The following is a 25,973-nucleotide window of genomic DNA, read 5'->3' as shown; positions in this document are numbered from 1 at the left end:
TTATACATCAAGTAAAAAGAGTGTAGGATGTAAACGTACATAATAGTGATGTGGAACTCTGATGGGTGTGTAACTCTACACCCCAGCGCCCATTTCACCCACCGTTGTAAGGACACGCTGCCTGACGAAGCTGGGTGAAACACACATTGGGGCTCAAGACTAACACACCTAACAGAATGTAATAGATATGTGGTCATATTAACTAGAGTGGGAAAAATAAGTATACACTGCAGATTTTCCAAGTTTTCCTACCTCCAAAGTATGGATAGGTTTCTCATTTTTATTGTAGGTACGCTTCAGCTGTGAAAGACAGAATCTTTATCCAGAAAATCACATTGTATGATTTATAAATACTTAAATAGCATTTATTGCATGAAATAAGTATTTGATCACCTACCAACAAGCAAGAATTTTGACTCTCACAGACCTGTTAATTTTTCTTTAAGAAGCCCTCCTACTCTGCACTCATGAAATGTATTGCACCTGTTTGAATGCGTTACCTGTATAAAAGACATCTGTCCACACATTCAATCACACTCCAACTTCTCCACCATGGCCAAGACCAAAGAGCTGTCTAAGGACACCAGGGACAAAATTGTAGACCTGCACACGGCTGGAATGGGATGTAGGACAATAGGAAGCAGCTTGGTGAGAAGTCAACAACTGTTGCCACAATAATTAGAAACTTGATGAAATACGACTGTCAATTTTCATTGGTCTGGGGCTTCATGCAAGATCTCACCTCACGAGGTAAAGATGATTCAGAGAAAGGTTAGTGTTACGCCAACAGGGCGTGAAGATGTATATTGGACTCACTAGACCACTGATGGTGCAGTGGTAGCTGTATACCCGATACACAAGAGACAGGAGAATGAGCTTCAAAAAAACAAGGATGTTTATTAAAGGAGGCAAACAAATGGAAAAGGAGCCTGAGGGAAGAACTCTCTGGACCATGACACAGAACCACGTAGTGGAGCACTGGGCAAGGTGCAGGCCAGGATTGATAGTGTGCCCAACTGGGCATTTTCCCGCTGGGAGCTGTCATGTGGGCCGCGGGCTGGCAGCGCCTGCTCATCTGGCCTCTTGCCAGCTGATGTGGCCACTGGCCTGGCTGTTCTTCATGCCACTGGCCCTCTGCGGGCATGGCGGTTATAGCAGGGAGATAAGCCGCCACGCCCCCCCACGCACCCCATCCTCGCCCTCCAGAGACCCCCCCACCGCAGCCACTCACAGCATCGCTTGGCTGCTCTCTTCTTTGCGAACAGGCCCTGTGATGAGGTCACAGGAGGGGAGGAGTCCGGGGGTCCCATGATCAGGATCCTCTGTCCAGACCCCTGATCATGTGACCCCTGACTCCTCCCCTCCTGTGACCTCATCACAGGTCCTGTGCGCACATCCCTGCCTCTTGGTCTCTGCCGGAGTCTGCTGTGCTGGTTGTCATGGTGCTGGATGAGGGAAGTTTGTATGGGGTCAGGAAGGGTTTACAGGGTGGATGTAGCAGAGCCGTGTGTGTGTGCGAGGTGTACGGAGCGGAGCCGCGTGTGTACGAGGTGTACGGAGCGGAGCTGCACGAGGTGTACGGAGCGGAGGTGTGTACAAGGTCTACGGAGCGGAGCCGTGTATGGAATGGAGCCCTGTGTGTACAAAGTGTACGGACCTGAGCCTTGTGTTTACGGAGCAGATCAGATCTGGGTGTGTACGGAATGAAGCCGCATGTGTGCGGCATGTACGGAGCTGAGTTGCGTGTGTATGGAGTGGAGCCGCATGTTTATGAGGTGTATGGAGCAAAGCCGCATGTGTACAAGGTTTATGGAGCGGAGCCATGTGTGTACAAGGTGTACAGAGCGTGGCTGCATGTGTACAAGGCGTACGGAGCAGAGTCGCATGTGTGCGAGTTTTACGGAGCGGAGCATGTGTGTACTGAGTGGAGCCATGTGTGCGCGAGGTGTACGGAGCGGAGCCATGTGTGTACGAGGCATACAAAGCTGAACCGTATGTGTATGAGGCGTGTGGAGCCATGCGTGTACGAGGTGTATGGTGGGGAGCATTCATACCTCCCAACCGTCCCGTATCCAATGGGACAGTCCCAGCTGGGAGCTTACTTTTCCCGTGGACACAGGAGTACACGGCGGAGCCCTCAGGAGCACTTTAAAACTCGCACGTGATGTTGTACCGGAAGGGACGTGCTAGAAGCTGACCGGAAATGAGGTAATTTCGGGAGGAGATTGTGATGGAACCATGGAGGCACTTCAGGGAATGCTTCAGATCACAGTGTCCTCCTCCGACAGCGCGGACAGTGGGATTGCCTTGGAATCGGGGATGCCGGCCATGTGAGCGGATCATGATATGTCCTGCATCGGGAGGCTCAGATGGGCACTACAATGGGAGCCGGGCTGCTATAGTATCTTTATAGAATATTTCTTTATCTCTGTTTCTTTCTCTCTCCGTTCTTTCCTTCTTTCTCTCTCTAATCTTTCTTTTTTTCTTTCTTTCTCTCTCTCTCTCTATTCTCTTTCTTTCTTTCCTTTCCTCAGTACCAGCCACTGTGCCCAAAATGGCTGATGTACACTATATACACTGTACACTGTATATACATCAGCCTCGAGTCAGCACCTATCTATACCTAAGCCTCAGCAACAGTATATACGTGAGCCTCAGCAACAGTATATACATCAGCACCTGTATAATACACAGGTGCTGGGGCTGATGTATATACTGGTGCTGACTTGAGGCTGATGTATATATGGGCTGTATGTATATACATCACTGATCAGCCTTAAGTCAGCATCTATATATACACCAGCCCCAGCACCTGTATATACATCAGCCCCAACACCCGTATATACATCAGCCCCAGCACCCGTATATACATCAGCCCCAGCACCCGTATATACATATGTATATACAGTAGTCTAAATGTGATATATATTCAGCAGTATGTAACATAATATAGTATAATTGTCATGATCCCAGTGCAGGTTTTTGAGCTGCACGTCAGGGGTTAATGTCTGGAGCTCAGTGCAGGTTTTGACCTGCACACCTCAGGTTAATGATTGTGGCCTCTTTTTGGTTCTGGGAGAGCTTCTTAAACCCCTGGGAAGCTCCATTCCCTGTCAGTTATACTTTTGCCTTTGCCCGAGTGTGGTGACCTCCGTGTGCCTGTTCGTTGTTATAGCTTGTTTATATGGTTCTGACCCGGTTCTGTTCCCCGTTGTGAGTTTGCCTGTTGATTCTGTACTGCGCTACCCTCTCTGTGTATGACTCGTTGCCTGTTATCTGACTACTCTCTGCTCGCCCCTTTTGTACCTTGCAGCTATCTCTGTGTATGACTCATTGGCTACATCCTGACTATCCTCCCTGTCTATGCCCCTTGGTAACTTTGTCTCGCAGTTACCCTGCTAGGAGTTCTCTTGCAGCTCCTTGCTCTCTGGAGTTTAGGCCACGCCCCCAGCAGTCACGTGCTTCAGGTCCTGCTGTTCTGAAGTACGCACCTATTCAGCTGCTGCCCGCTCCACAGGTGTCTTTGAACACAGTTCGCTTTACTCAGGACACGCGCACTGGCTCAGTGAGCAAGCTCAGTGCAGTGTTCCTGACAATAATACTGTCAATTATAATGTAGAGTTGTGTGTATATAGTGTAGAGCTGTTCATATAGTATGTTGCTGTGTATATAGTATGCTAGCTGAAGAGCCCGGCACTGCCCGGGCATAGTAACTAACTGTGGTTAGTTATAACAAATTATAATTATCCTCCATCCCATAGTCCCATGCCCATAAACCCATCATACATATCCACCATCCCATAGGCCCATGCCCATATACCCATCATACATATCCTCCATCCCATAGTCCCATGCCTATATACCCATCATACGTATTCTCCATCCCATAGTCCCATGTCCATATACCCATCATACATATTCGCCATCCCATAGTCGAGTGCCCATACACCCATCACACATCCTTCATCTCATAGCCCCATGCCCATATACCCATTATGACATCATCATCACCATGGCAACCGTTATGACATAACCGTCACCATTGCAACCTATTAATACATTATCATCACCATGGCAACCATTGTGACAGCATCTTCGCCATTGCAACCTATTATGACATTAGCGTCGTCATGGCAACCATTATGAAATCATAATGAGGGGCAGGGCTTGCAACCTATGATGACATCAGTGTCGCGATGGCAACCATTATGTCATCATAATGAGGGGCGGGGCTTGATACACACACACTTTTTCCCCATTATGTAGATAGGGGCAAAATTGTTTGGTGAATTGGAAGGCGCGGGGTTAAAATTTCGCCTCACAACATAGCCTATGACGCTCTCGGGGTCCAGGCGTGTGACTGTGCCAAATTTTGTGGCTGTAGCTGCGACTGTGCAGATGAAAATCCTGGACATCCCATAGTCCCGTGACCATATACCCGTCATACATATCCTCCATCCCATAGTCCAGTGCCCATATACCCATCACACATCCTCCATCCCATAGTCCCGTGCCCATATACCCATTATGACATCATCATGGCAACCATTATGACATAACCGTCAACATTGCAACCTATTAGCGTCGCCATGACAAGCATTATGACATCATAATGAGGGGCAGGGCTTGCAACCTATGATGACATTAGCGTCGCCATGGCAACCATTATGACATCATAATGAGGGGTGGGGCTTGATACACACTTTTTCCCCCATTATATAGATAGGGGCAAAATTGTTTGGTGAATTGGAACGCGCGGGGTTAAAATTTCGCCCTACAACATAGCCTATGACGCTCTCGGGGTCCAGACGTATGACTGTGCCAAATTTTGTGGCTGTAGCTGCGACGGTGCGGATGCCAATACCGGACAGACACACACACACACATGCATACACATCCACATTGAGCTTTATATATTAGATAGTGTGGAATCCACACTATATACATTGGCCCATCTCTACACTATACAGTATATACACAGCTCCACTTATTCCTTACCACGGTATATATTGTGGAGCTGTGTACATTGTGTATACTCCTCCTGTCCTGTATACATGGTGTAAATATAAGTATCTGCTCTAAGTGTGTGTATATATGAAAATAAAAAGCACTCCGATGAATTGTGCAAAGTGGCGGACTCTTTATTAGCCCATGTGACAAAGTTTTGGATCTATAACAGATCATTTCTCTGCTATGGAATTGAAATATTACCACATGGGCTAATAAAGAGTCCTCCACTTTTCTCTTATTTAATCATTTAATCGGTGTGCTGATTATTTTCTTTTTATAAATGCCTTTGATTTAAGGATGTGTGTCCTAAAAACATTTCACCCACTGCTTAATATTTGATGGTGCTCAATTATGATACATACTGTATATCAAGGATGACATCATCACCCGGCAAAAGCGGGCAAGTGCCGTCGGGGACTTGGCATGCTATGGGGCTCGTAAGTAGGGGCTCCGGTGCCAGTGCCGACACAGTTGAAAACAATGATGAGTGAGGGAGCCATCTGCTGATGCTCCCTCTCTCAACTTTCCCTCTGCGTCTGAGCTCTGTGACGTCTTAGTGCAGAGGGTGCAATGACATCACTACAGTGAATCGTCTATGCCAAGCAGTGCAGAGGATCAGAATACACTGAGGAGACCAGAACAGTGGGGACAGGGAGAAGTATTATATGGGGCCCATTGTACTGTATGAAGTAATATATGGGGCCCATTATACTGTATAAAGTAATATATGGGGCCCATTATACTGTTTGAAGTAATATACAGTATGAGGGCCCATTATACTGTATGGGCCATTATATGGGGCCCATAAAACTGTATACAGTAATGTATGGGGCCCATAATAGTGTATGGAGCATTATATGGGCTCATTGTACCGTATGGAGGAATATGTGGGGTCCATTGTACTGTATGGAGCAATATATGGGGCCATTATACTGTATGGAGCATTATGTGATGCCCATAATACTGTATGTAGGACTATATGGTGCCCCTAATACTGTATGGAGGACTATGTGGTGCCCATAATACTGTATGGAGGACTATGTGGTGCCCATAATACTGTATGGAGGACTATGTGGTGCCCATAATACTGTATGGAGGACTATGTGGTGCCTGTAATACTGTATGGAGGGTTATCCAAATTCGGAAGTTCTCCCCTATCTTTTGGATAGGGGATGACTTTCTGTTTGTTGTGGATCTGACCGCTGGGATCCCCATGATCCTAGGAAACGTAGCTTTGAAGAGCACCATGTAAATGGAGCTGTGGTCCAATCATACGCACTGTGACGCCATTATCATGTGGCTCTTTAAATAACTTCTTTAATAGAGTGATGAGGGGACGACAAAGTATAGCAAAAATTCACTGATCGGGGCTGATGAGTGTTATAGTTTGTGGGCTGGTGGGGTTTGTGTGGTAGGGCTGCTTTTTTATCCCAGTCCAGCCCTGCCAAGGTGTACCCCTATACAAGGGCTACCCCGTTGCAACACCAGGTGACCTTAATGCTGCGATACCCGGACCAGGGGGACGACCCATACAGACCGTATAGAGGAGGTAGCGAGAATCCTGGAAGGTCTGTGTAAACTTAGAAAGGCAGATCTAGCCAGCAATGGTAACTGGATGATTCCAAGAGGAGAGCCTTGGTCTGTCTGGGGTAGAAACCGGAGTGTCCAGAAGGATCCAGGAGAGGGAACTGCCAGCAGAGGATTCTGAGGAGATAGAGATATTAGAATATTGCAACAGCCTACAGTATGCAGAGCAAAGCAGAGTGTGGCCTGAGTGAAAGGCAGCAATCCCACAGAATGAACACGTCGTTCAGGCACCTCCCTCAAAGGGAGGATGTCTTTTATGCACAGAACATCACAGCCCTAATAGAGAACAGGTGCCCTGCTGTTTTAAGTATGTGCAGGAAGTGGGAAGCGTCTCCTAAGAGCATTACCAGGAGACCTGCCAAGAGGATGCAGGTTCTTAGCAGAGAAAGGAGCCACTGATTGTCTGGAGCCACAGACAAGGTGAGTAGTAGCAGTGGAGCTGCGAGATAGGCGCCGGTCTCCCTGCGCAGCAGAGACCGGGCCTGTGGCTGAGGGCATGACAGTTAGGAATTAGCCCAGAACTACATGGGAGAACCTGGTCAATGAGCTGAAGAGAGCTGAGACCACAGTCTCAAACATTACTATTAGTAAACAGTGGTGCTTTTCTGCAAATGGGACAGGACAACTGCACCATATTGAAGGGAGGATGGATGGAGTCATGTATTGCAAGATTTTCGCCAACAACCTCTTTCTTTCGCAGTTGAAGTCTTCCTACCATAAAAATTACAGACCTCTCCATTCTTTGTAGGTGGGAAAAGGTGCAAAATCGGCAGTGTATCAAATACTTATTTTCCCCCACTGTATATAATACTTATAATCTCGGTAGGTTCATTATTAGCCCCGCATTGAGCTACTCTGTTTTCTTTTAACAAAATCAGTTAAAATATTTTATATTTAATAAATTTGATATATTTTTGAGATATTTTAGAGCACAATTTTTCTTTTTCCTTTGGTTTATCCTGTGATATTTAGATGCATCTCTCTTACTCAGCCAGATACATTTGGTTATAGGAATATTGGTTGGTCCTACTTTTGTGGTTACATCTGAGACTTGAATTTCCTTTTCCATGAAAGCAGAAAACCAGAATTAAAGCTGTGATGAAACCATAACAAGACAGACAGCAATTGCACAACATGGACCCCTTTAAATTATGAGGCCCAAAAGATTCCTCCCAGTCTCCTGTAATTAATTTCATGAGAAATTATACCTCTGCATGCTGCGCCATTTTATCTGTCAGTATGACATAATCTGCTTCTGACACCGCCTGCTACCACTTTTGTTGCATCTTTAGAGGATCTTTACAGCTCAGCCCCACCAAGCTGATATAAATCTATCCTAATGTTGTTCTGTCAAGAAACTCAGCAGCTTGTAGACCATGAGTGCTGCAGTATACCAGCTGGTGAAAGAGGAGAGGTTGCAGTGCCCTGGGTGACTGGTGTGGACTGATAAAGAGGTTACGGTGTTCTGCACAGTACATCAGCATATATGGCTCTCTACAGTAAATCAGCACATTCTTGACATACTGTATCTGTATAGACTGAACTGTAAACATATGATTTATAAGTGTATCAGATTTATTATTGAGAACATGTGCATCTCACACCCTGTTCTAAGAACTATGTGAAACCTATGGTTTGATGCCAGAAGTCAAATATAAAACTTATAAAATGTAGACTTATACAACGTAACAATCTGCTTATCACTTATAATATCTTACTTCTCCACATCTAATATCTGCTTCTACAGTTTTATATGAATTAACTCCTTAACGACCAATGACGTGTATAATACGTCATGAGCAGGTGTCAGTTCCTGCATCATGACTTACTATGCACATCATGTCCTTAAGGCCTGTTTCACACTTATGTTTTTCCTGTGCTTTGGCAGCCGCTAAAATGGCGGATAACGGATCCGTGGGCGATGAAACACCAACGGGAGCCACCGGACCGTTGGTGCGCCAAGATCCGCCGATTTCGGAATTTTAAAGGAAGCGCGGCTGAAAAGAAAAAATGACTACCGGCGATGTAGCGGTCAGAGGAGGCGAGATCTCGGGCAATGTCGCGGTGAGTGGAGGCGAGATATCGGGTGATGTCACGGTGAGATTTCGGGCGACGAGGCGGTGAGTGGAGGAGGGAGAGAGAGAGATTTTTTATCCAGCAGCCAGATTGAATTTAGGGTTAAACATGTAGCAAAAGAGGAAAATACGGATCCGGACAACAAAAAAACGTTGCATTGTCCGTTCGGTGATCTCAGCGGACGGCAAAATTTTGGCGGATACGCAAAAATACGGATGCAACGGACGATCCTCAGTCAAAATCCGCCGATAATGAAAGTCAATGGGGAAAAAAACGGATCCGCCAAGATAAATGGCGGATCCGTTTTTTTTTGCAAATCGGTGGATTTTGACTGATGGTGACAAACGGATGTGTGAAACAGGCCTAAGCTGTCACTGTGGGAAAACTCACAGTAACAGTTCCGAGCCAACAGCGGTCACTGACAGCTGAAAGCTGAGCGCCACAGCCAGGGGCGGGCTGGGCCGGGGGGCAGAGAGACAATTGCCCCCTGGGCTGGTCTCCTAGCAGCAGCTTTGGGCCACTCAGCCACACATTACTTTAGAAGCAGCACTGTACCTTTATCTGCTCTTCTCAACAAGCAGCATCCTGATTGGTGGAGCAGAGGTCACTCAAGGCTGCAATGTCTTTCCCGCTCTCTGATTGGTGGAGAAGCCGTCCCTAGGGGCTGTACTGTATTCTTCCAGCTCACTGTGCTCCCTTACCAATTGGAGAGCAGGAAGCAGACAGTGCCGCACCGCTGAGGAGGCTGCAGGCTGCCCCATGTGACAGTGTGAGTAGCTGCAGGCATTCAAGTAAAGGGGGTTTTTGATAAGGTTTCTCTTTGCCTCTTGTTTGGGGGGATGCATGGTTGAAACTCAGCTGGAGGGGAGCAGTTAGGGAACATATCTGTCAGGCAGGCAGAAATAGGAGAAGAATTTTCTGTATGACTGATTCTGTGTAATTAAATGCAGTTTCAAGTCCTCACTTCAGTGTACTCCTGTGTATGTGTGCGTGATGACATGTGTATGTGTACATGCATGTTCTTGGTGAAGTGTGAATGTGTGCATCTGTCTATGGCTACTTTCACATTAGCGTTTTTTTGCGCTGCACTTAGTGCGCAATAGAAACACATCATGCGTTTGCAGTTTTTAGGCACATGCGGTTTAAGCCATGTTACTCTTAAAACGCATGCGATTTTAAACGCTGGCGTGCACATGTATATGCGCACGCCTGCGTTCCCATAGACTGTAATGTGATTTTTTTTGCGCATTCCGTGTGCATTTGTGCGCATGCGTTTTTTTGACACAGGTTGGACGCACAAAAAATGCAACAGGGTGCGTCCGGTGCACCTGGGCGCACACTACAAAAAACACATGTGCACAAAAACGCATACAAACGCGTGCAAACGCTTGACCATGCGCACCCATGTTGAAAAAAAAAACAGTACCTAAGGGCGAAGAGGATGGTCTAATATGACCCTTCTCCAACGACTCCTTAATATAAGATCGCATAGCCTCGTGTTCGGGTACAGATAAATTGAAAAGTCGACCCTTGGGAAGTTTACACCCAGGTCTCAACTCAATTGCACAGTCATATCTCCTATGAGGAGGCAAAGACGCAGACTTGCTCTCACTAAATACATCATAAAAATCAGCCAAATAGTCAGGAACATCATGCGACTGGGGAGAGGTGGAGAAAACAGGAGTGTCACCAAGAGCAAACCGACAACCCCAACTCACCACAGACACAGACTTCCAATCCAAAACCGGATTATGGATTTGCAACCAGGGAAAACCCAGAACAATGGTATCATGTAAATTATGCAACACCAAAAATCTGCAATTTTCTTGGTGGTCTGGGGCGACCCGCATTATCCTCTGGGTCCAAAACTGAGGTTTATTCTTTGCCAAAGGAGTAGCATCAATACCCCTCAAAGGAATAGGCGTCCGCAGAGGTGTCATAGGAAAACCACAACGTTTAGCAAAATCCAAGTCCATTAGATTCAAGGCCGCTCCTGAATCCACAAAAGCCTTCGCGGAAAATGTGGATAAGGAGCAGATCAGAGTAATTGCCAAAAGAAACTTAGGTTGTACACCACCCACAGCAAATGTGTGTACAAAACGTTTCTCTCGTTTAGGGCAGACAGAAATAACATGAGAGGCATCTCCACAGAAAAAACACAGCTTATTACGCCTTCTAAACTCCTGACGTTGCGCCCTAGGCAAAACTCCATCACATTGCATAGGTTCAGACATTTGTTCAAAATGTGGCAGCGTCTCCCGTGTAGTCTTGCGTTCACGTAAACGCCGATCAACTTGAATGGCTAATGACATAGAATTGTCAAGACCAGAGGGAACAGGAAATCCCACCATAGTATCTTTTAAAGTCTCAGACAAACCCTTCTGAAAGAGAGCTGCCAATGCACTATCATTCCATGTAGTAAGGACCGCCCACTTTCGGAATTTCTGACAGTATAACTCTGCAGGATCCTGACCCTGGTTCAATGCCAATAGGGCTCTCTCAGCTTGATCAATAGCATTAGGTTCATCATATAACAACCCCAAGGCTTGAAAAAATGCATCCACATTAGTCAAAACAGGATCTTCAGGTGTCAAAGAAAACGCCCAATCCTGGGGATCACCGCGCAGCAAGGAGATGACAATTTGAACCTGCTGCGCAGAACTCCCCGATGGGTTAGGCTTCAAGGCAAGAAATAATTTACAATTATTCTTAAAATTCAAAAATTTTGACTGATCCCCAGAAAACAAATCAGGAGCATGGATCCTTGGTTCAACAGCATGTGAATGAGTGAGATAGGCGGAAACTCCCCGCACTTCAGCAGCGAGCTGTTCCACACGATCAGACAATTGCTTAATCTCCATCAAGGAGAAAAAAGAATCCTCATACGGCCCCAGAGAAAAAGAGGAGAAAATATACATATAAAAAAAAAAAAAAAAAATTCTGACACTTTTTTTTTTTTTTTTTTTACAATTCTCTCCTGCTTTTGAGTACCCTAGAATCTGCGGTATGGCTGGTGATTCTGTTATGAATGAGTCACCGAGGAGGAAAAAACAAAAAGCAAGCTAAGCCCAGAAAACCGTAGAGGTTGGTAACTAGCGGATTGCAGACCCCTGATCCTATCCACAACAACTAGCAGTAGCCGTGGAGCGTGCCTACAGTGGTCTTAGACGCCTCATCACGGCCGGAGAACTAAATAAGCCTAAAGAAAGAAAGGGAAAATCTAAACTGCCCCAGAGCAGACCCCAAAGCAAAGACAGATTAAACCAAAAAACCAATCCACATAGTCAGGTGGAAAAGCCTCTAGACCAATACATTAAACCAAAAAAGAACAAACGAAAGGGAAATATCTAGAAGATAATGATGATATTATTTAAACCCAATATAGTTGAGGCTACACATTAGTGTATGTTGAAATACTCAGAATATTAATCATGTAGCAGAAAACCCTGAATAAGAATAGAGGCTCACAAAATATCTAGAGATCATGCAAAAATTTATTAATCATGAAAAAAGTGACAAAAAGTTAAATCATGGGTATGCACACACAAATAGGCAGGGAATAAGGGAAAGGGAAAGAGGAATAAGGGTGTGGAGTGAAAAGCATAACTTTACAGCAGCAACCATTACAGAAAATAACAAGGTAAGTAAGATGTAAGGTTTATATAGTGTCCGTTGCATGCATGTGGATTATAAATACACCACACTCCTAACAGAGAAAAGAAAAAGAGGGGCGCCTCCTGAACTCCATAAAGCGGCAGCACTGCAGCTATAGCAGCTGGCATAACAGCTGAAATTGCAAGAGTGTGATGGAGGGTCAGTTAGTAATAGACCAACTGTGTCCGATAAGGCTGAAAGTAAACTGGATACAGGTCACGTATAAGCGCAGAATAGCAGCAAAGTCTCTAGAGTTCGTTACCTTCGGACATGTTGCAGTGCAGTCACGGGACAGGAGACAGGAGGGGACCCTCTTAAACCTCGACGCGCGTTTCACCACTTCCTTGTGGTTTCATCAGGAGGCGTGGTCTATCAGCAGCGTCATGGGTTATTATGTAGTCCAGCCGAGATTGATTAGCAAATCAGCGCACGTCCAGCGTGTTGTGCCCGCCCATGGAGGAGGAGGAGCGCGCGCGCGCCCGCAGCCATGAGCAGGAGGATCTGTTTGATCATCACTACACATCACCCAGGCAACGCGCGCGTCCTCCCAACGCCATGGCAGGATCACAGCGCACGCGTGTAGTGCGTCTGTGCCATAAACTAGGTAGGAGAATTTAAACGGATTCCACAAAAGATCAAATGCAGGCTAATAACTAGCATTTTAAGGTTTAACTAAGAACGAATATATAGCAAATGAACATAATAAATATTCAAAATCACAAATACATTGTGGTAAAAAATGCTAGCCATAAACACCTGCCATATTTAGATCCAAGAAGGGGAGACACATATGAAAACGGACATATACAATATAACCGTCATATCCAATAAAATGTGGAACATAGGGGTTGATAATTAATAAACCCGACATGTTATAGAGTATGACAAGTAAAGTGACTTAAGCCGATAAGAAATATCCGTTAACAGGAAAAAGTCTTCTCCAAAGAATGTAATGTCCGTAGTGATGGACTCATCCGTCAATCTGCAGCGATACATCCGTACCAAAGCAAAATACCGCTCGGCATATGAAGTATGGAAACACTATAGGGAAAAAGGAAAAATTAAAAAATACCCAGACAAAAGTGAGCTAAAAAAGGAAAATCCTAAAGAAAAGGCTTGAAGCTGATGGCCTCATTGAGACCTCTAGGGGTAAGGGTGTTTAAAACGGTCATCCATCTGGTTTCTTTTTGAAGCAATCTCTGCTTGAGATTGCCGCCACGTATTCCCATGTAGACATGGTCTATCCCCCGGACTAGAAAACCCTTCGGATCACAATTATGTTTAACAAAAAAGTGTTTAGGAATGGTTTTGAGGAGATGGGGTTCAAGGCAATCTATCGCGTTTTTGATGTCTCTGATATGTTCCTGCACACGTTTTTTTAAAGATCTAGTGGTCATTCCTATGTATATGAGCTCACAGGGACAGCTAGCAAAATATATCACTGCCTCTGTATTGCAGGTGATATGATGAACGATCTGGAATTTTTTTGATTTAGATGAATTAAAAAAATCCTTGGTCCGCAGTATATTAGGACAAGCTGAGCATTGGCCACATGGGAACCAGCCCCATGGTGGACCTTTATTTGATGAAAGAAAAGGATTCTTTTTGGGAGGAATATAGTGACTTCGACAAAGAATGTCGCCCAAAGCAAAGACAGCCCCCAACATGTATTATCGGTGAAACAAGATGAAAACACAGACACAGGTAGAAAGATAGGCTGAGCAAACGATGAGGCCCTCGCTAACTAGAAAGGACAGGAAAGAAAAGCTGCTGTCTGCAATCACGCAAAAAACCCTGCCAAAAAGAATGTCCAACATGTCTGATAGAAAAAGGCCCTGAAGTCGCTAGACTTCAAAACACTATATCAGCACTCAGGTATATTCTGAAGACAGAGCAAAAGAGATCAACTGATCAGAGACAAAATGGCTATTCAGCCCAGTCCCAGCCAGGGCTGGCTGAACACAAAAACTAAGTAAACCAGACAAAAACTCATATGAACAATAGCAGAGAAAACTTAGCTTTAGGAAGGCAGGAACCAAACTAGAAACCTGGAGCCACAGTCAGGAAAAATCACCAGCAAGAAACTAGGGAGTCGGCTGCCTTAAATCCAATCAGAAACTCCTGATGTCCAATCGCAGTCCTCCTCCTCAGGTGGCCGGTCTCTGCCATTTAGATCAGCTTCATTACCTCCCTTCACCAACAGAGGGAGTCCAGATAGAGAACTCACTACTCTGTCAGCACAGCCAGCTCCATAACCCTCACCAGAAGCCAGAGGCAAACCCGAAATTGAGCGCACAACAACCACCCCGAAGAAGACCAAAAAGATGACCCTGAAGAAGATGACCAAGAGGACAAAGAACATGAAGACAACCACCAAGATACAGAACAACAAGAGACAGAAGACCAAGAAGCAGAAGACTAAGAAGCAGAAGAACAAAAAGCATAAGAACATTAAGCATAAGACTAAAAATCAGAGCAAAAGATATTATCTAAATTATAAGCAGAAGAAGACTAAGCAGTGTATGGGGGTGAGTCCATTCCTCCTCGTGGTGCCCCTGGAAAATGCCTGCTGCTGCAGGCCAAACTGAATGTGGACAAATCCTGTTGTAAATCTTTTGTGGCAGGCAGAACGGAAGGTGTAATCTTCAAACTTTTATAGATAACAACTATAGGAATGACTGTCACAAATAAGAATATGATGAAGAAGAATAGGAAGAAGATGAAGAAGTAGAATATGAAGAAGAAGAATAGTTGAATAAGAAGAATATGAAGAATGTAAAAAAAAGAATAATAGCAAGAAGATGAATAAGGTGAAGAAGAAGTTGATGAAAAAGATGCTGCTGCTGAGGATCATGAAGGAGAAAGTGTGGGAGAAGTAAAAATGAAGGTGAAGAGCATGGAAGTAGTGAAACATACATATCTGACAAAATATAAAAGGTTAACATAGTCAATATCTTTGTAACGCCGAACGTTTTTTTTTTTTAAATTTATTCCTGCTATTCCATTTGATTGGGCTAAACCTCTATGTCTTTAATGTCTCCTTCACCTCCCCCAATACATTCTACATTATTCTTAGTTGTTTTTCTTCATGTAGAATTAACCTACAAGGAAAGAAAGGGTTTTTTTTAATTCCGATATTTCTGTCCCATTGACTTGCATTGGTTTCCGGTATCGGAATCGGTGATACCCGATACTTTTTGGGTATCGGTCCGATCCAATCCGATCCGATATTTCATGATATCGGATGGTATCGCTCAACACTAGTCATTAACAAAAGTTCATCTCAATATTTTGTTATATATCCTTTGTTGGCAATGACAGAGGTCAAACGTTTTCTGTAAGTCTTTATAAGGTTGGCACACACTGTTGGTGGTATGTTGGCCCATTCCTCCATGCAGATCTCCTCTAGAGCAGTGATGTTATGGGCCTGTTGCTGGGAACACGGACTTTCAAATCCCTCCAAAGCTTTTCTATGAGGTTGAGATCTGGAGACTGGCTAGGCCACTCCAGGACCTTCATATGCTTGTTACGAAGCCACTCCTTTGTTTCCCTGGCGGTGTGCTTGGGATCATTATCATGCTGAAAGACCCATCCACATTTCATCTTCAGTGCCTTGCTGATGGAAGGAAGTTTGCACTCAAAATCTCACAATACATGGCCCCATTCATTCTTTCATGTACACAGATATGTCGTCCTGGTCCCTTTGCAAAGAAACAGCCCCAAAGCATGATGTTGCCACCCCCATGCTTCACAGTAGGTATGGTGTTCTTTGGATGCAACTCAGCATTCTGTTTCCTCCAAACACGACAAGTTTTGTTTCTACCAAACAGTTCTACTTTGGTTACATCAGACCATATGACATACTCCCAATACTATTCTGGATAATCCAAATGCTCTCTAGCAAACTTCAGATGGGCCCAGACATGTACTGGCTTAAGCAGGGGGACACGTCTGGCACTGCAGGATCTGAGTCCCTGGTGGCGTAGTGTGTTACTGATGGTAGCCTTTGTTATGGTGGTCTCAGCTCTATGCAGGTCATTCACAAGGTCCCCCCGTGTGGTTCTGGGATTTTTGCTCACCATGCTTGTGATCATTTTGACCCCACGGGGTGAGAACTTGTGTGGAGCCCCAGATTGAGGGAGATTATCAGTGGTCTTGTATGTCTTCCATTTTCTTATTATTGCTCCCACAGTTGATTTCATCACACCAAGCTGCTTGCCTATTGCAGATTCAGCCTTCCCAGCCTGGTGCAGGGCTACAAATTTGTTTCTGGTGTCCTTCGACAGCTTTTTGGTCTTCACCAGAGTGGAGTTTGGATTGTGACTGTTTCAGGTTGTGGACAGGTGTCTTTCATACTGAAAACAAGTTCAAACTGGTGCCATTACTACATGTAATGAGTGGAGGACAGAGGAACCTCCTAAAGATCACAGACTGAATATGAGTCAACAGTGTGATGCAGCAGCAAAAAAGGCAAATGCAATTCTAGGATGTATTAACAGAAGCATACAGTCTAGATCACGTGAAGTCATTATTTCCCTCTACTCCTCTTTGGTCAGACCTCATCTGGAATATTGTGTCCAGTTTTGGGCACCACATTTTAAAAAAGACATCAACAAACTGGAGCAAGTTCAGAAAAGAGCGACCAGAATGGTGACCGGTCTGCAAACCCTGTCTTATGAGGAAAGGTTGCAGGATTTGGGATTGTTTAGTTTGCAAAAGAGAAGACTGAGAGGAGACTTAATAGCTGTCTACAAATATCTAAAGGGCTGTCACATTGTAGAAGGATCAACTTTATTCTCATTTGCACAAGGAAAGACTAGAAGCAATGGGATGAAACTGAATGGGAGGAGACACAGATTAGATATTAGAAAAAACTTTTTGACAGTTAGAGTGATCAATGAGTGGAACAAGCTGCCACGAGAAGTGGTGAGTTCTCCTTCAATGGAAGTCTTCAGAGGCTGGACAGACATCTGACTGGGATGATTTAGCGAATCTTGCTTTGAGCAGGGGGTTGGACCAGATGGCCCAGGATGTCCCTTCCAACTCTACGATTCTATGATTCTATGATTCTATGACAACATTACAGGTCTGTGAGAGCCAACTATCAATGAGATTTATCACATTTACATGTTACATTTGCCCCTTTGCTTCCTTTTTGCTTTTATGCTTTTTTTCTTTACGTTAACGCTATCGTCTTTTTGTCAACATAGATGATTGCAGGATGAGATATATTTTCAGTTTGGTTTCACTATGATCAATGTGCAGTAAAAATGACTTGGCAATATGAGTCTCAAGTCTCTAGGTCATTATGATTACTTATATCGCTTTTTTAAAATAATACTAATAATTATTTTTATTTTAGTAAATTAAGAAAATCTGAAGTTTCAAAAAAAAAAAAAAAAAATTGGTTTGTCTAGCCATTTTTGAGACCATTATATTTAGTATTTTTCCTTCAAAAGAGCTGTGTGAAGGCTTGCTTTTTGCGTGTCGAACTGTAAATTTTAATGGCGGGAAATATACATACAACATTTTGATTATTATTTTATTACAATTGGGAGGTGCGGCAACCCAAAAATTTAAATTTTGATGAGCAAATCTTTTCAAATTCAAGTTTGCCAACTTTGAGTTACTGTATTTCCGCCCAAAATTAGATTTTTGGTGAATACATTTGCGCCAGTCTCAATGCACAGAAGAAAAAAATGATCCAGCTCCCAGTTCAGCAAGCTTGATAAAAAATATGAGTCTCTTTATTATACAAATATTTAAAAATGGTCAAGAAGTCAAAGAACACATACACCAACAATCCAAGGGTGTAGAGGAGAGGGAACATGAGGATATATTAATCATTACCATAAGCTTTTCAAATGCTGTATGCGTTCCTAAACTTGGTATGAGTGTTAAATGTGAAAATTGTGCCAGGTGAGTTTTAGTTTTTTTTCAAACTGTGAATTGAATCTCAAGGTGTTCGAATTCACGTAAACCATTTCAGGAAATTCGACTCAAACTCTATCCTCTGCAATTTGATTTGCTCATCTCTATTATTCATTGTAGATAATGATAGTGTGGGTGCAATTACCATTATTAAGGTTATTCAGAAACTTAAGATGATATTAATATGTTAAATATCCTTTTCTCTCACAGGCTCTGTCAGTTGGCATTCTTGCACTCCTAGCTTATAGTGAATGGACTCAGAGACCACTGGTAACTTTTCATTTAACATAATTCAATATTTGATACTAATCCAACAAAGTAATTTATTATTCACGAGCTAAAGAAGTCAGCTGTAATTCCCAATAGCTTAAAAATTCTAAAACATTATAGCCTTACATGAATAATATCTGTTATTGGGAGCAAAAGCCAAGGAAAGGTACAATTTCTTGCTCTTGACTTAGCTGTATCGAAAAGCCCTGACTGAGACTGTCTCTTAGCACCCTTAGCGCAAATGGCTGATTGTATAAAAGTTGACTTTATGCTTGATATCTTTTGCAGTGGGAATCCACATTTACGTTGAGCCTTTTAAGTATCATCGGATCTCCTGTTCAGCTTACTGTGGCCATTACATCCATACTTATTGGCCCATATTGTTACTATACTTTTGCTGGGATGTCATCAACCAACTACATTGGTTATGCAATCAAATATCCTTTTCCTTATACCAAGTTTCAGAATGTATGCCAAGAACCTCTCCACTATGAATTGTATCATCTTGCTTTACAAATCTTTGACCTGATCTCAAGTGTTTGCATTATGTGCTCATCATTAGGGTTGGTGATCAAGCTATCAGCAAGAATTCTACGAACAGGCACCTTAAATGTAAGCAGTTTGAATCTGTTTTTTGCAAAGTTTAGTTTTGCATTAAAAGATGAGATGATCTAATGAATCCGCTACAAATCGACTTCAAGTATCATGAAATTTGAACGATTTGTAATTTGATTCCTATAAGTATAAAAGTCCTAAATCAGATAAATCAGAGTGTGCATATAAGGATAGAAAGTCCTAAATGAGAGTGCAGTGATCTACTGCAGCATTGAAGAACATAGACAATGGAATTGAGATAGTAACAGTATGTGAATGATAATACATTGATTCAATTGACAGGGAAGTTCAGGACCTGCAGAGTCTGTGTGACTATGAATTGAATGATCTTTTATATACTGCAGTACAGCACTTTAATAACACCATTTTTTATGTTTGACACACTGCAAACAGGGAGGGCAGTTTTTGTCCCTGTAGTCCTAATTCAAATACTGAAGAAAAATACTGAAATCATGGCTTTTCTGTAAGAGAAAATGTGCTTCAAGGCTTTGGAGAATGAAGACATAAGCAATATCACTTTTTGTATTTATTTTCCTTTTTTTTTTAAGTTCCGTAACAACTTTCGATAGGCCTTTTTCCAGAGGTCATTAGGGGTCTTAAGCCTCAGCACCATATTTTACTACTACAATAAAGCAACGGTGTGTTTAAAATAGTCAACACATTCCCATATGAATTCCTTGAGGCATGCAGTTTCCAGAATGGGGTCCCTTTTGGGGGTGTCAGCTGTTTTGATAATGCATGAGTTCTGCAAATGCAACATGGTGACCGATGTCTATTCCAGAAAATTTGACAATTTTATACTTCAAATAGAGCTTTTCATCTTCTGAGCCCTGCTGTGTGCTCAAACAGCAGTTTTTGAGCACATATGAGATCTTACTACATTCAGGAGAATAACCATCGCCTATATACTGTATATGTAGGGCCCTTATACATGCCCAAAAAATAAAAAAAACAAAGCTGAAAACAATATCTTTATTAAATATTATATTAAAAATGGACACTACGAATAATCATAGATACAAATTACATAGTACAAATTGGGGCAAAAATGGGGGTTAAATTCACCCTAAAAAAATTCCCTTCCTGCTTATACTTTATGGAGCTCCATCATACTGTATGAGGCTACTTAATACTATATAGGGATGCATTATACTCTGAGGGAGTGCATTTTACTCTATGGGGTGCTGCATTATATTATATGAGGCTGCATTATACTATATAGGGCTGCATTATACTAGGGTGGGGGAAATAAGTATTTGATCACTTGCTGATTTTGTAAGTTTGTCCATTGACAAAGACATGAACAGCCTATTTTTTAAGGGAAGGTTAATTTTAATATTGAGAGATAGAATATCAAAAATAAAATCACATTTTATAAATTATATAAATGTATTTGCATTTGGCAGTGAGAAATAAGTATTTGATCCCTCTCTCAAACAAGACTTAATACTTGCAACTACACTGGAAGTGGCCGCGCTTAAAACGCTGTGTGATAAATATATCAAACAAACTAAAAATGACAGTCAAACTTTAAAAGACAAACATTACTCACTATTGCGAAGACTGATTGTGGCTGATCAAATCGCTCTTAAAATCACGAATATTAGAAAGAAGAATCTCTGAACTGAAGCAAAAAACCAGGGAGAGTCCTCCCGTTTGCAAAAAGAAGCAGCTCCCCGCAAGAGAGCGCGTCCCCCTGGGCGGCAGACAGCCACGGCCGATGGCGCCGCCGAACAGTAGCGTGGTGAGCAAGGGGCGTGACTGGCAGGGGGCGTGAAATGTGGGTGGTGATGTCACGTGCAAGGACCAATCCTGACGCGTTTCGGGGGAGCCGTCCCCCTTCCTCAAAGGTATGGATCTTGCACTACCGCCCACACTCTATATACCCCTGCCTCCACAAGAAAATGACGCACACTTATCCCATTATGTGGCGCAACACCCTCAGACTGAATATTACTGAAAAATCAATAAAAGCTGAACTTTATTCAAACAAGAAACTAACAAATAAGACAATTAAAACCAAATGCAGACTACTTAAAATCAATTATAATACAAATGACACAGACTCCACCCCCCAAAAATATTTCAGTTGGTAGTTATGATTCCAACAATAATAAATAATATCCAAAGGGGTAGTCCTTCTTAACTACAGGGAAGCCAGAAGAGATCTTTTTATTATTATTATAGGGATAAGAATCCTACATGCAAGGAGAGAAAAGGAGGCAATATATATGGATCACAAAGCATAAAGTTCGATTTCATGATTGAGCCCATTTGGCACCAAACTATCCAATGTAAAAATCCACCTGGATTCAACCCTCGACATACTCTTAATATAGTCACCACCCCTCAGATTTTTTTGAACCTTTTGAATGCCAAAAAAGGTGGACCCCATACGTGTCTTGCCATGTTTCTCCACGAAGTGGCGAGACAGCGGATGTCCTAAAAATCCCTTAGAGATATTGTTCAAATGTTCTTTTATTCTCTCTTTAAGTTTTCTTTTCGTACGACCAACGTAAAACTTATTGCAGGGACATTTTACTATATAAATAACCCCCGTAGAATGGCATGTTAAATTGTCATTAATATGGAACATCTCAGTTTTTTCCATATTCCAAAAAGTAGTCTGCGTGATTCTCTTGTTTCTCACCTGCACACAACATGAACAATTACCACACGGTAAATGGGCTCAATCATGAAATCGAACTTTATGCTTTGTGATCCATATATATTGCCTCCTTTTCTCTCCTTGCATGTAGGATTCTTATCCCTATAATAATAATAAAAAGATCTCTTCTGGCTTCCCTGTAGTTAAGAAGGACTACCCCTTTGGATATTATTTATTATTGTTGGAATCATAACTACCAACTGAAATATTTTGGGGGGTGTGGAGTCTGTGTCATTTGTATTATAATTGATTTTAAGTAGTCTGCATTTGGTTTTAATTGTCTTATTTGTTAGTTTCTTGTTTGAATAAAGTTCAGCTTTTATTGATTTTTCAGTAATATTCAGTCTGAGGGTGTTGCGCCACATAATGGGATAAGTGTGCGTCATTTTCTTGTGGAGGCAGGGGTATATAGAGTGTGGGCGGTAGTGCAAGATCCATACCTTTGAGGAAGGGGGACGGCTCCCCCGAAACGCGTCAGGATTGGTCCTTGCACGGTGACGTCACCACCCACATTTCACGCCCCCCGCCAGTCACGCCCCTTGCTCACCACGCTACTGTTCGGCGGCGCCATCGGCCGTGGCTGTCTGCCGCCCAGGGGGACGCGCTCTCTTGCGGGGAGCTGCTTCTTTTTGCAAACGGGAGGACGCTCCCTGGTTTTTTGCTTCAGTTCAGAGATTCTTCTTTCTAATATTCGTGATTTTAAGAGCGATATGATCAGCCACAATCAGTCTTCGCAATAGTGAGTAATGTTTGCCTTTTAAAGTTTGACTGTCATTTTTAGTTTGTTTGATATATTTATCACACAGCGTTTTAAGCGCGGCCACTTCCAGTGTAGTTGCAGTTGTTTTTTTCAGTGGCAGATAGCACACTTAATCTGCCAGGTGTGCCAGCAGCTTATCCATTGACTGTGTATTTGCAGCGCCGGTGTGTATTTGTCATTTTTGCAAGATTTAATACTTGGTGGCAAAACCCTTGTTGGCAAGCACAGCAGTCAGATGTTTTTTGTAGTTGATGATGAGGTTTGCGCACATGTCAGGATGAATTTTGGTCCACTCCTCTTTGCAGATCATCTCTAAATCATTAAGATTTTGAGGCTGTCGCTTGTCAACTCGGAGCTTCAACTCCCTCCATAAGTTTTCTATGTGATTAAGGTGTGGAGACTGGCTAGGCAACTTCATGACCTTAATGTGCTTCTATTTGAGCCCCTCCTTCATTGCCTTGGCTGTATGTTTTGGGTCTTTGTCTTGCTGGAAGACCCAGCCATGACCCATTTTTAATGTCCTGGCAGAGGGAAGGAGGTTGTTACTCAAGTTTTTACAGTATATGGCTCCATCCATTCTCCCATTGATGCTGTGAAGTAGTCCTGTGCCCTTAGTAGTATGCTGTAAAGCTGCTGTTTAATCACACGGCAGAGCTCAGAAGAGAAGTTCTATTTGGTGCGTATGTGGCACCCCTGAGGGTTAGTCGCCGCAGAGGTACTGCACCTCAACCAGAGGTGTGGTATCCCACTTCCCAGGTAAGTTGGAGGCACCTAACAGCACTCTAACACCTGCACCCAACACACACCATATAGCAGCAGGACACCCTGGATGGACCCCAAGAGAGGAGCATCTCAAACCTGCCGGGTAGTAAAGGGTGTTGGAAGGTGGGTGGAACTTGAGGGTTAGAGCTGGAGAATAGAAGGAAAGTTAGAACAGTCTTCCCGTAGGGTAAGAAGTGGAAGGACGTGCGTAAACGGTCTTCCCGTAAGGGAAGAAGGGAACAGACGTGTGTGGAGCAGCTCCTGGTGGGAAGGAGCTGCTGGAGGGGACAGAGACAGAAGGAAGCTCCCTGTGTTGGGAAGGGATCCTGGAGGCACGGAGCAGTGACCATACTGCCCGTGGGGCTCTTTCCACGCTGACTGACGTCAGGTGGAGGGATCAGGTCGCAGATGGGTATCGGCCCTTAGCCTAGTGGAGTGGACAACGGACTCAGCTAGAAAGCTGACAGTTGAGGCACCTTTAGGTACCTCAGCCACAAACCACAGTTATCTTCGCCGGAAAGGCAGCCAAAAGGGAGCAAGGAAGTGCAGAGAGTATGTTATCCGACAAGGTCCGCGGCTGCTGGCCTGGGACATTGACTGTGAAGTATTGGGAAGGAAGAGGCGGGAAAGCAACACAGTGAGACAGCCAGGAAAAGCATATACTGAAGGGAGTGCTGGAAAGGTGTTCTTTATCTGTCTGGGAGTTGACTGGGCCCCTTACCTGAAGGACACAGCACCAAGCGGGCATCTGTGCGCACCAGAACTGTGAGTAAAGCTTCGGAACTGCACACAGCTGTGTCCTCTGAATTCTTTCTGCAACACCCACTCAGCACTGCTGCATCGATCACCACCAAATATACATGTTTTCTTTCACTACTGCCCTGGGACAACTGCTCTGCCTGTGGATATTCCAATCCTGCTGCATCACACCACCTGTCCCAGAGGATCTGCACCTCTGACCAGAAACCACAGGTCCCGTCATGAACACTTTACAAACTCTTTTATTTTTCCCCTGTAATATCCCCCTTTTATTAGATGCCCAGGGCCACGGACCGGGTGACACTGCACCTTGAAGAAGCTGCCCGGTACCGAGTGCCCCACGGCCCTGGCGGGCACTCCATGTACATTTGTCTGGAATAGATTTCAGGCACCATGTTGCATTTGTAGAGCTCCTGAGTTATCAAAACAGCAGACACCCCCAAAAGGTGAACCAATTTATACCATGTAATTTCGCATTTTTGTATTCGATTATTGTGAGTGCCCATTTTTAATATACCATTTAATAAATATACTGTTTTTAGGGATTTTTTTGCTCTTTGCTTGAATACGTTCAGGAGAAATTGTGCAATATTTGTGGGCCATTTCTCCTGCTACCACTTGTGAAAATTAAACATTTGCAGTTAAAGTAATATTGTAGTTAAATTTTTTTTTCATTCCACTGTGCCTTAGTTCTTGTGTAGTATCTGAAGGGTTAATCAATTTCCTAAAAGCAGTTTAGAATAATTTGATGTGTGCAGTTTTTAAAATGGTGTCACTTTTGTTTTTTTTTTTAATAAATAAACCCCTTAAGCACACAAGTAAAAAAACAGTTTGTACAGAAAAAAAATAACTTAAAGGGATGGTACAGTGAAAAGAAGTTATAAAGAAGGTAGTGATATAATCATTTATGCATAATAAGAACAAGATCAAAATATTAATACAATAGCAATCACAAAGTAGAGAATTGTTATACATTGACTATAATTTTCTTTTGACTTGCTAGGGAAGAAAAAATGTTTGGTAATGCGAACATATCGTGAAGAATTGGCATCATTAAAAGTTGCAAGAATAATGTGCTCAAGTTTGTGTCACAACATAGCTCTTTTAATCTAGATGCAACAATAGTGTCTCTCCTGTGTCATACTATGCCTGATGAAGAGACCTGAGCAGTCACGGAAGTTCCTATTTGCTACCATCTTTACAGTTAGCTATTAAAATGTATTAACCACCGCTCTCAATTTTGAACATTATTCTCCTGGTTAAAGGGTTTTTCGTATCTCATAAAATGATGGCATATTGCTTCGATCCCAGCAGTTAGTGAGACAAAGGAGCCCCTGGCCATCCAGCTGTACAGAAGCCTGCAGCACGGCCTCAATGATGTGAAGATTCCTGCACAGTCATGAGGCCTGGATCACCAATGCACAAAGGGATCCCATAAATTGGAACTAGAGATGGACAAATTTATTTCAGTGCAATGAATGCTGCTACTTACATTTTTAAAAAATCCATATTTTACGGAATACAGGTTTTTTTGTAATTTGTGCCGCCATTTTTGTGAAGTGTAGCGGGCCGACAACAAGATAAAAGAAAAAGCCTAATGCTCACCTCACCTCTCACCTCACTGCTCGCTTTTCCCCGTAGGTCTTTAAAGCCTCTTCTCACTGCCTCTATGCAGTGAAACCCCAGTCCTCTTCATGTTCTGTTGGCACTTTCGGCCTCAGTCAGGCACATGAGGTTTCGTAAGGTGACGAAGTTGAAATGGTGACAACCTATACAGAATCCTTACAACGCACACATAAGTTGGATCTTCTAGCGTGATGAGGCTTGTAACGTTCCTGCACATGTAAGACATAAGGTTGTGACACCAAAGCACACATCGCA

At 43.3% G+C, this 25,973-nt stretch overlaps 1 protein-coding gene across 1 annotated transcript in view; it reads left to right on the top strand.

Annotated features, from left to right (window-relative positions):
- TMEM212 (transmembrane protein 212) overlaps positions 1–25,612 on the top strand; it is a 34,081-nt gene extending 8,469 nt beyond the window's left edge. Inside the window, exons 2-4 of the mRNA XM_073578844.1 lie at positions 18,469–18,528; positions 18,817–19,140; positions 25,096–25,612. Coding sequence (XP_073434945.1) covers positions 18,469–18,528; positions 18,817–19,140; positions 25,096–25,116 — 405 coding nt within the window. The 3' untranslated portion in view covers positions 25,117–25,612. The remainder of the gene's footprint in view (positions 1–18,468; positions 18,529–18,816; positions 19,141–25,095) is intronic.
- Positions 25,613–25,973: the final 361 nt, after the last annotated feature.

This window comes from Dendrobates tinctorius, unplaced genomic scaffold (assembly GCF_039654945.1).
Source record: "Dendrobates tinctorius isolate UK_male_01 unplaced genomic scaffold, ASM3965494v1 ptg000060l, whole genome shotgun sequence".
Lineage (NCBI taxonomy): Eukaryota > Metazoa > Chordata > Amphibia > Anura > Dendrobatidae > Dendrobates > Dendrobates tinctorius.
Note: the sequence above shows the minus strand (reverse complement) of the source record. Positions and strands in the feature narration are given on the sequence as shown.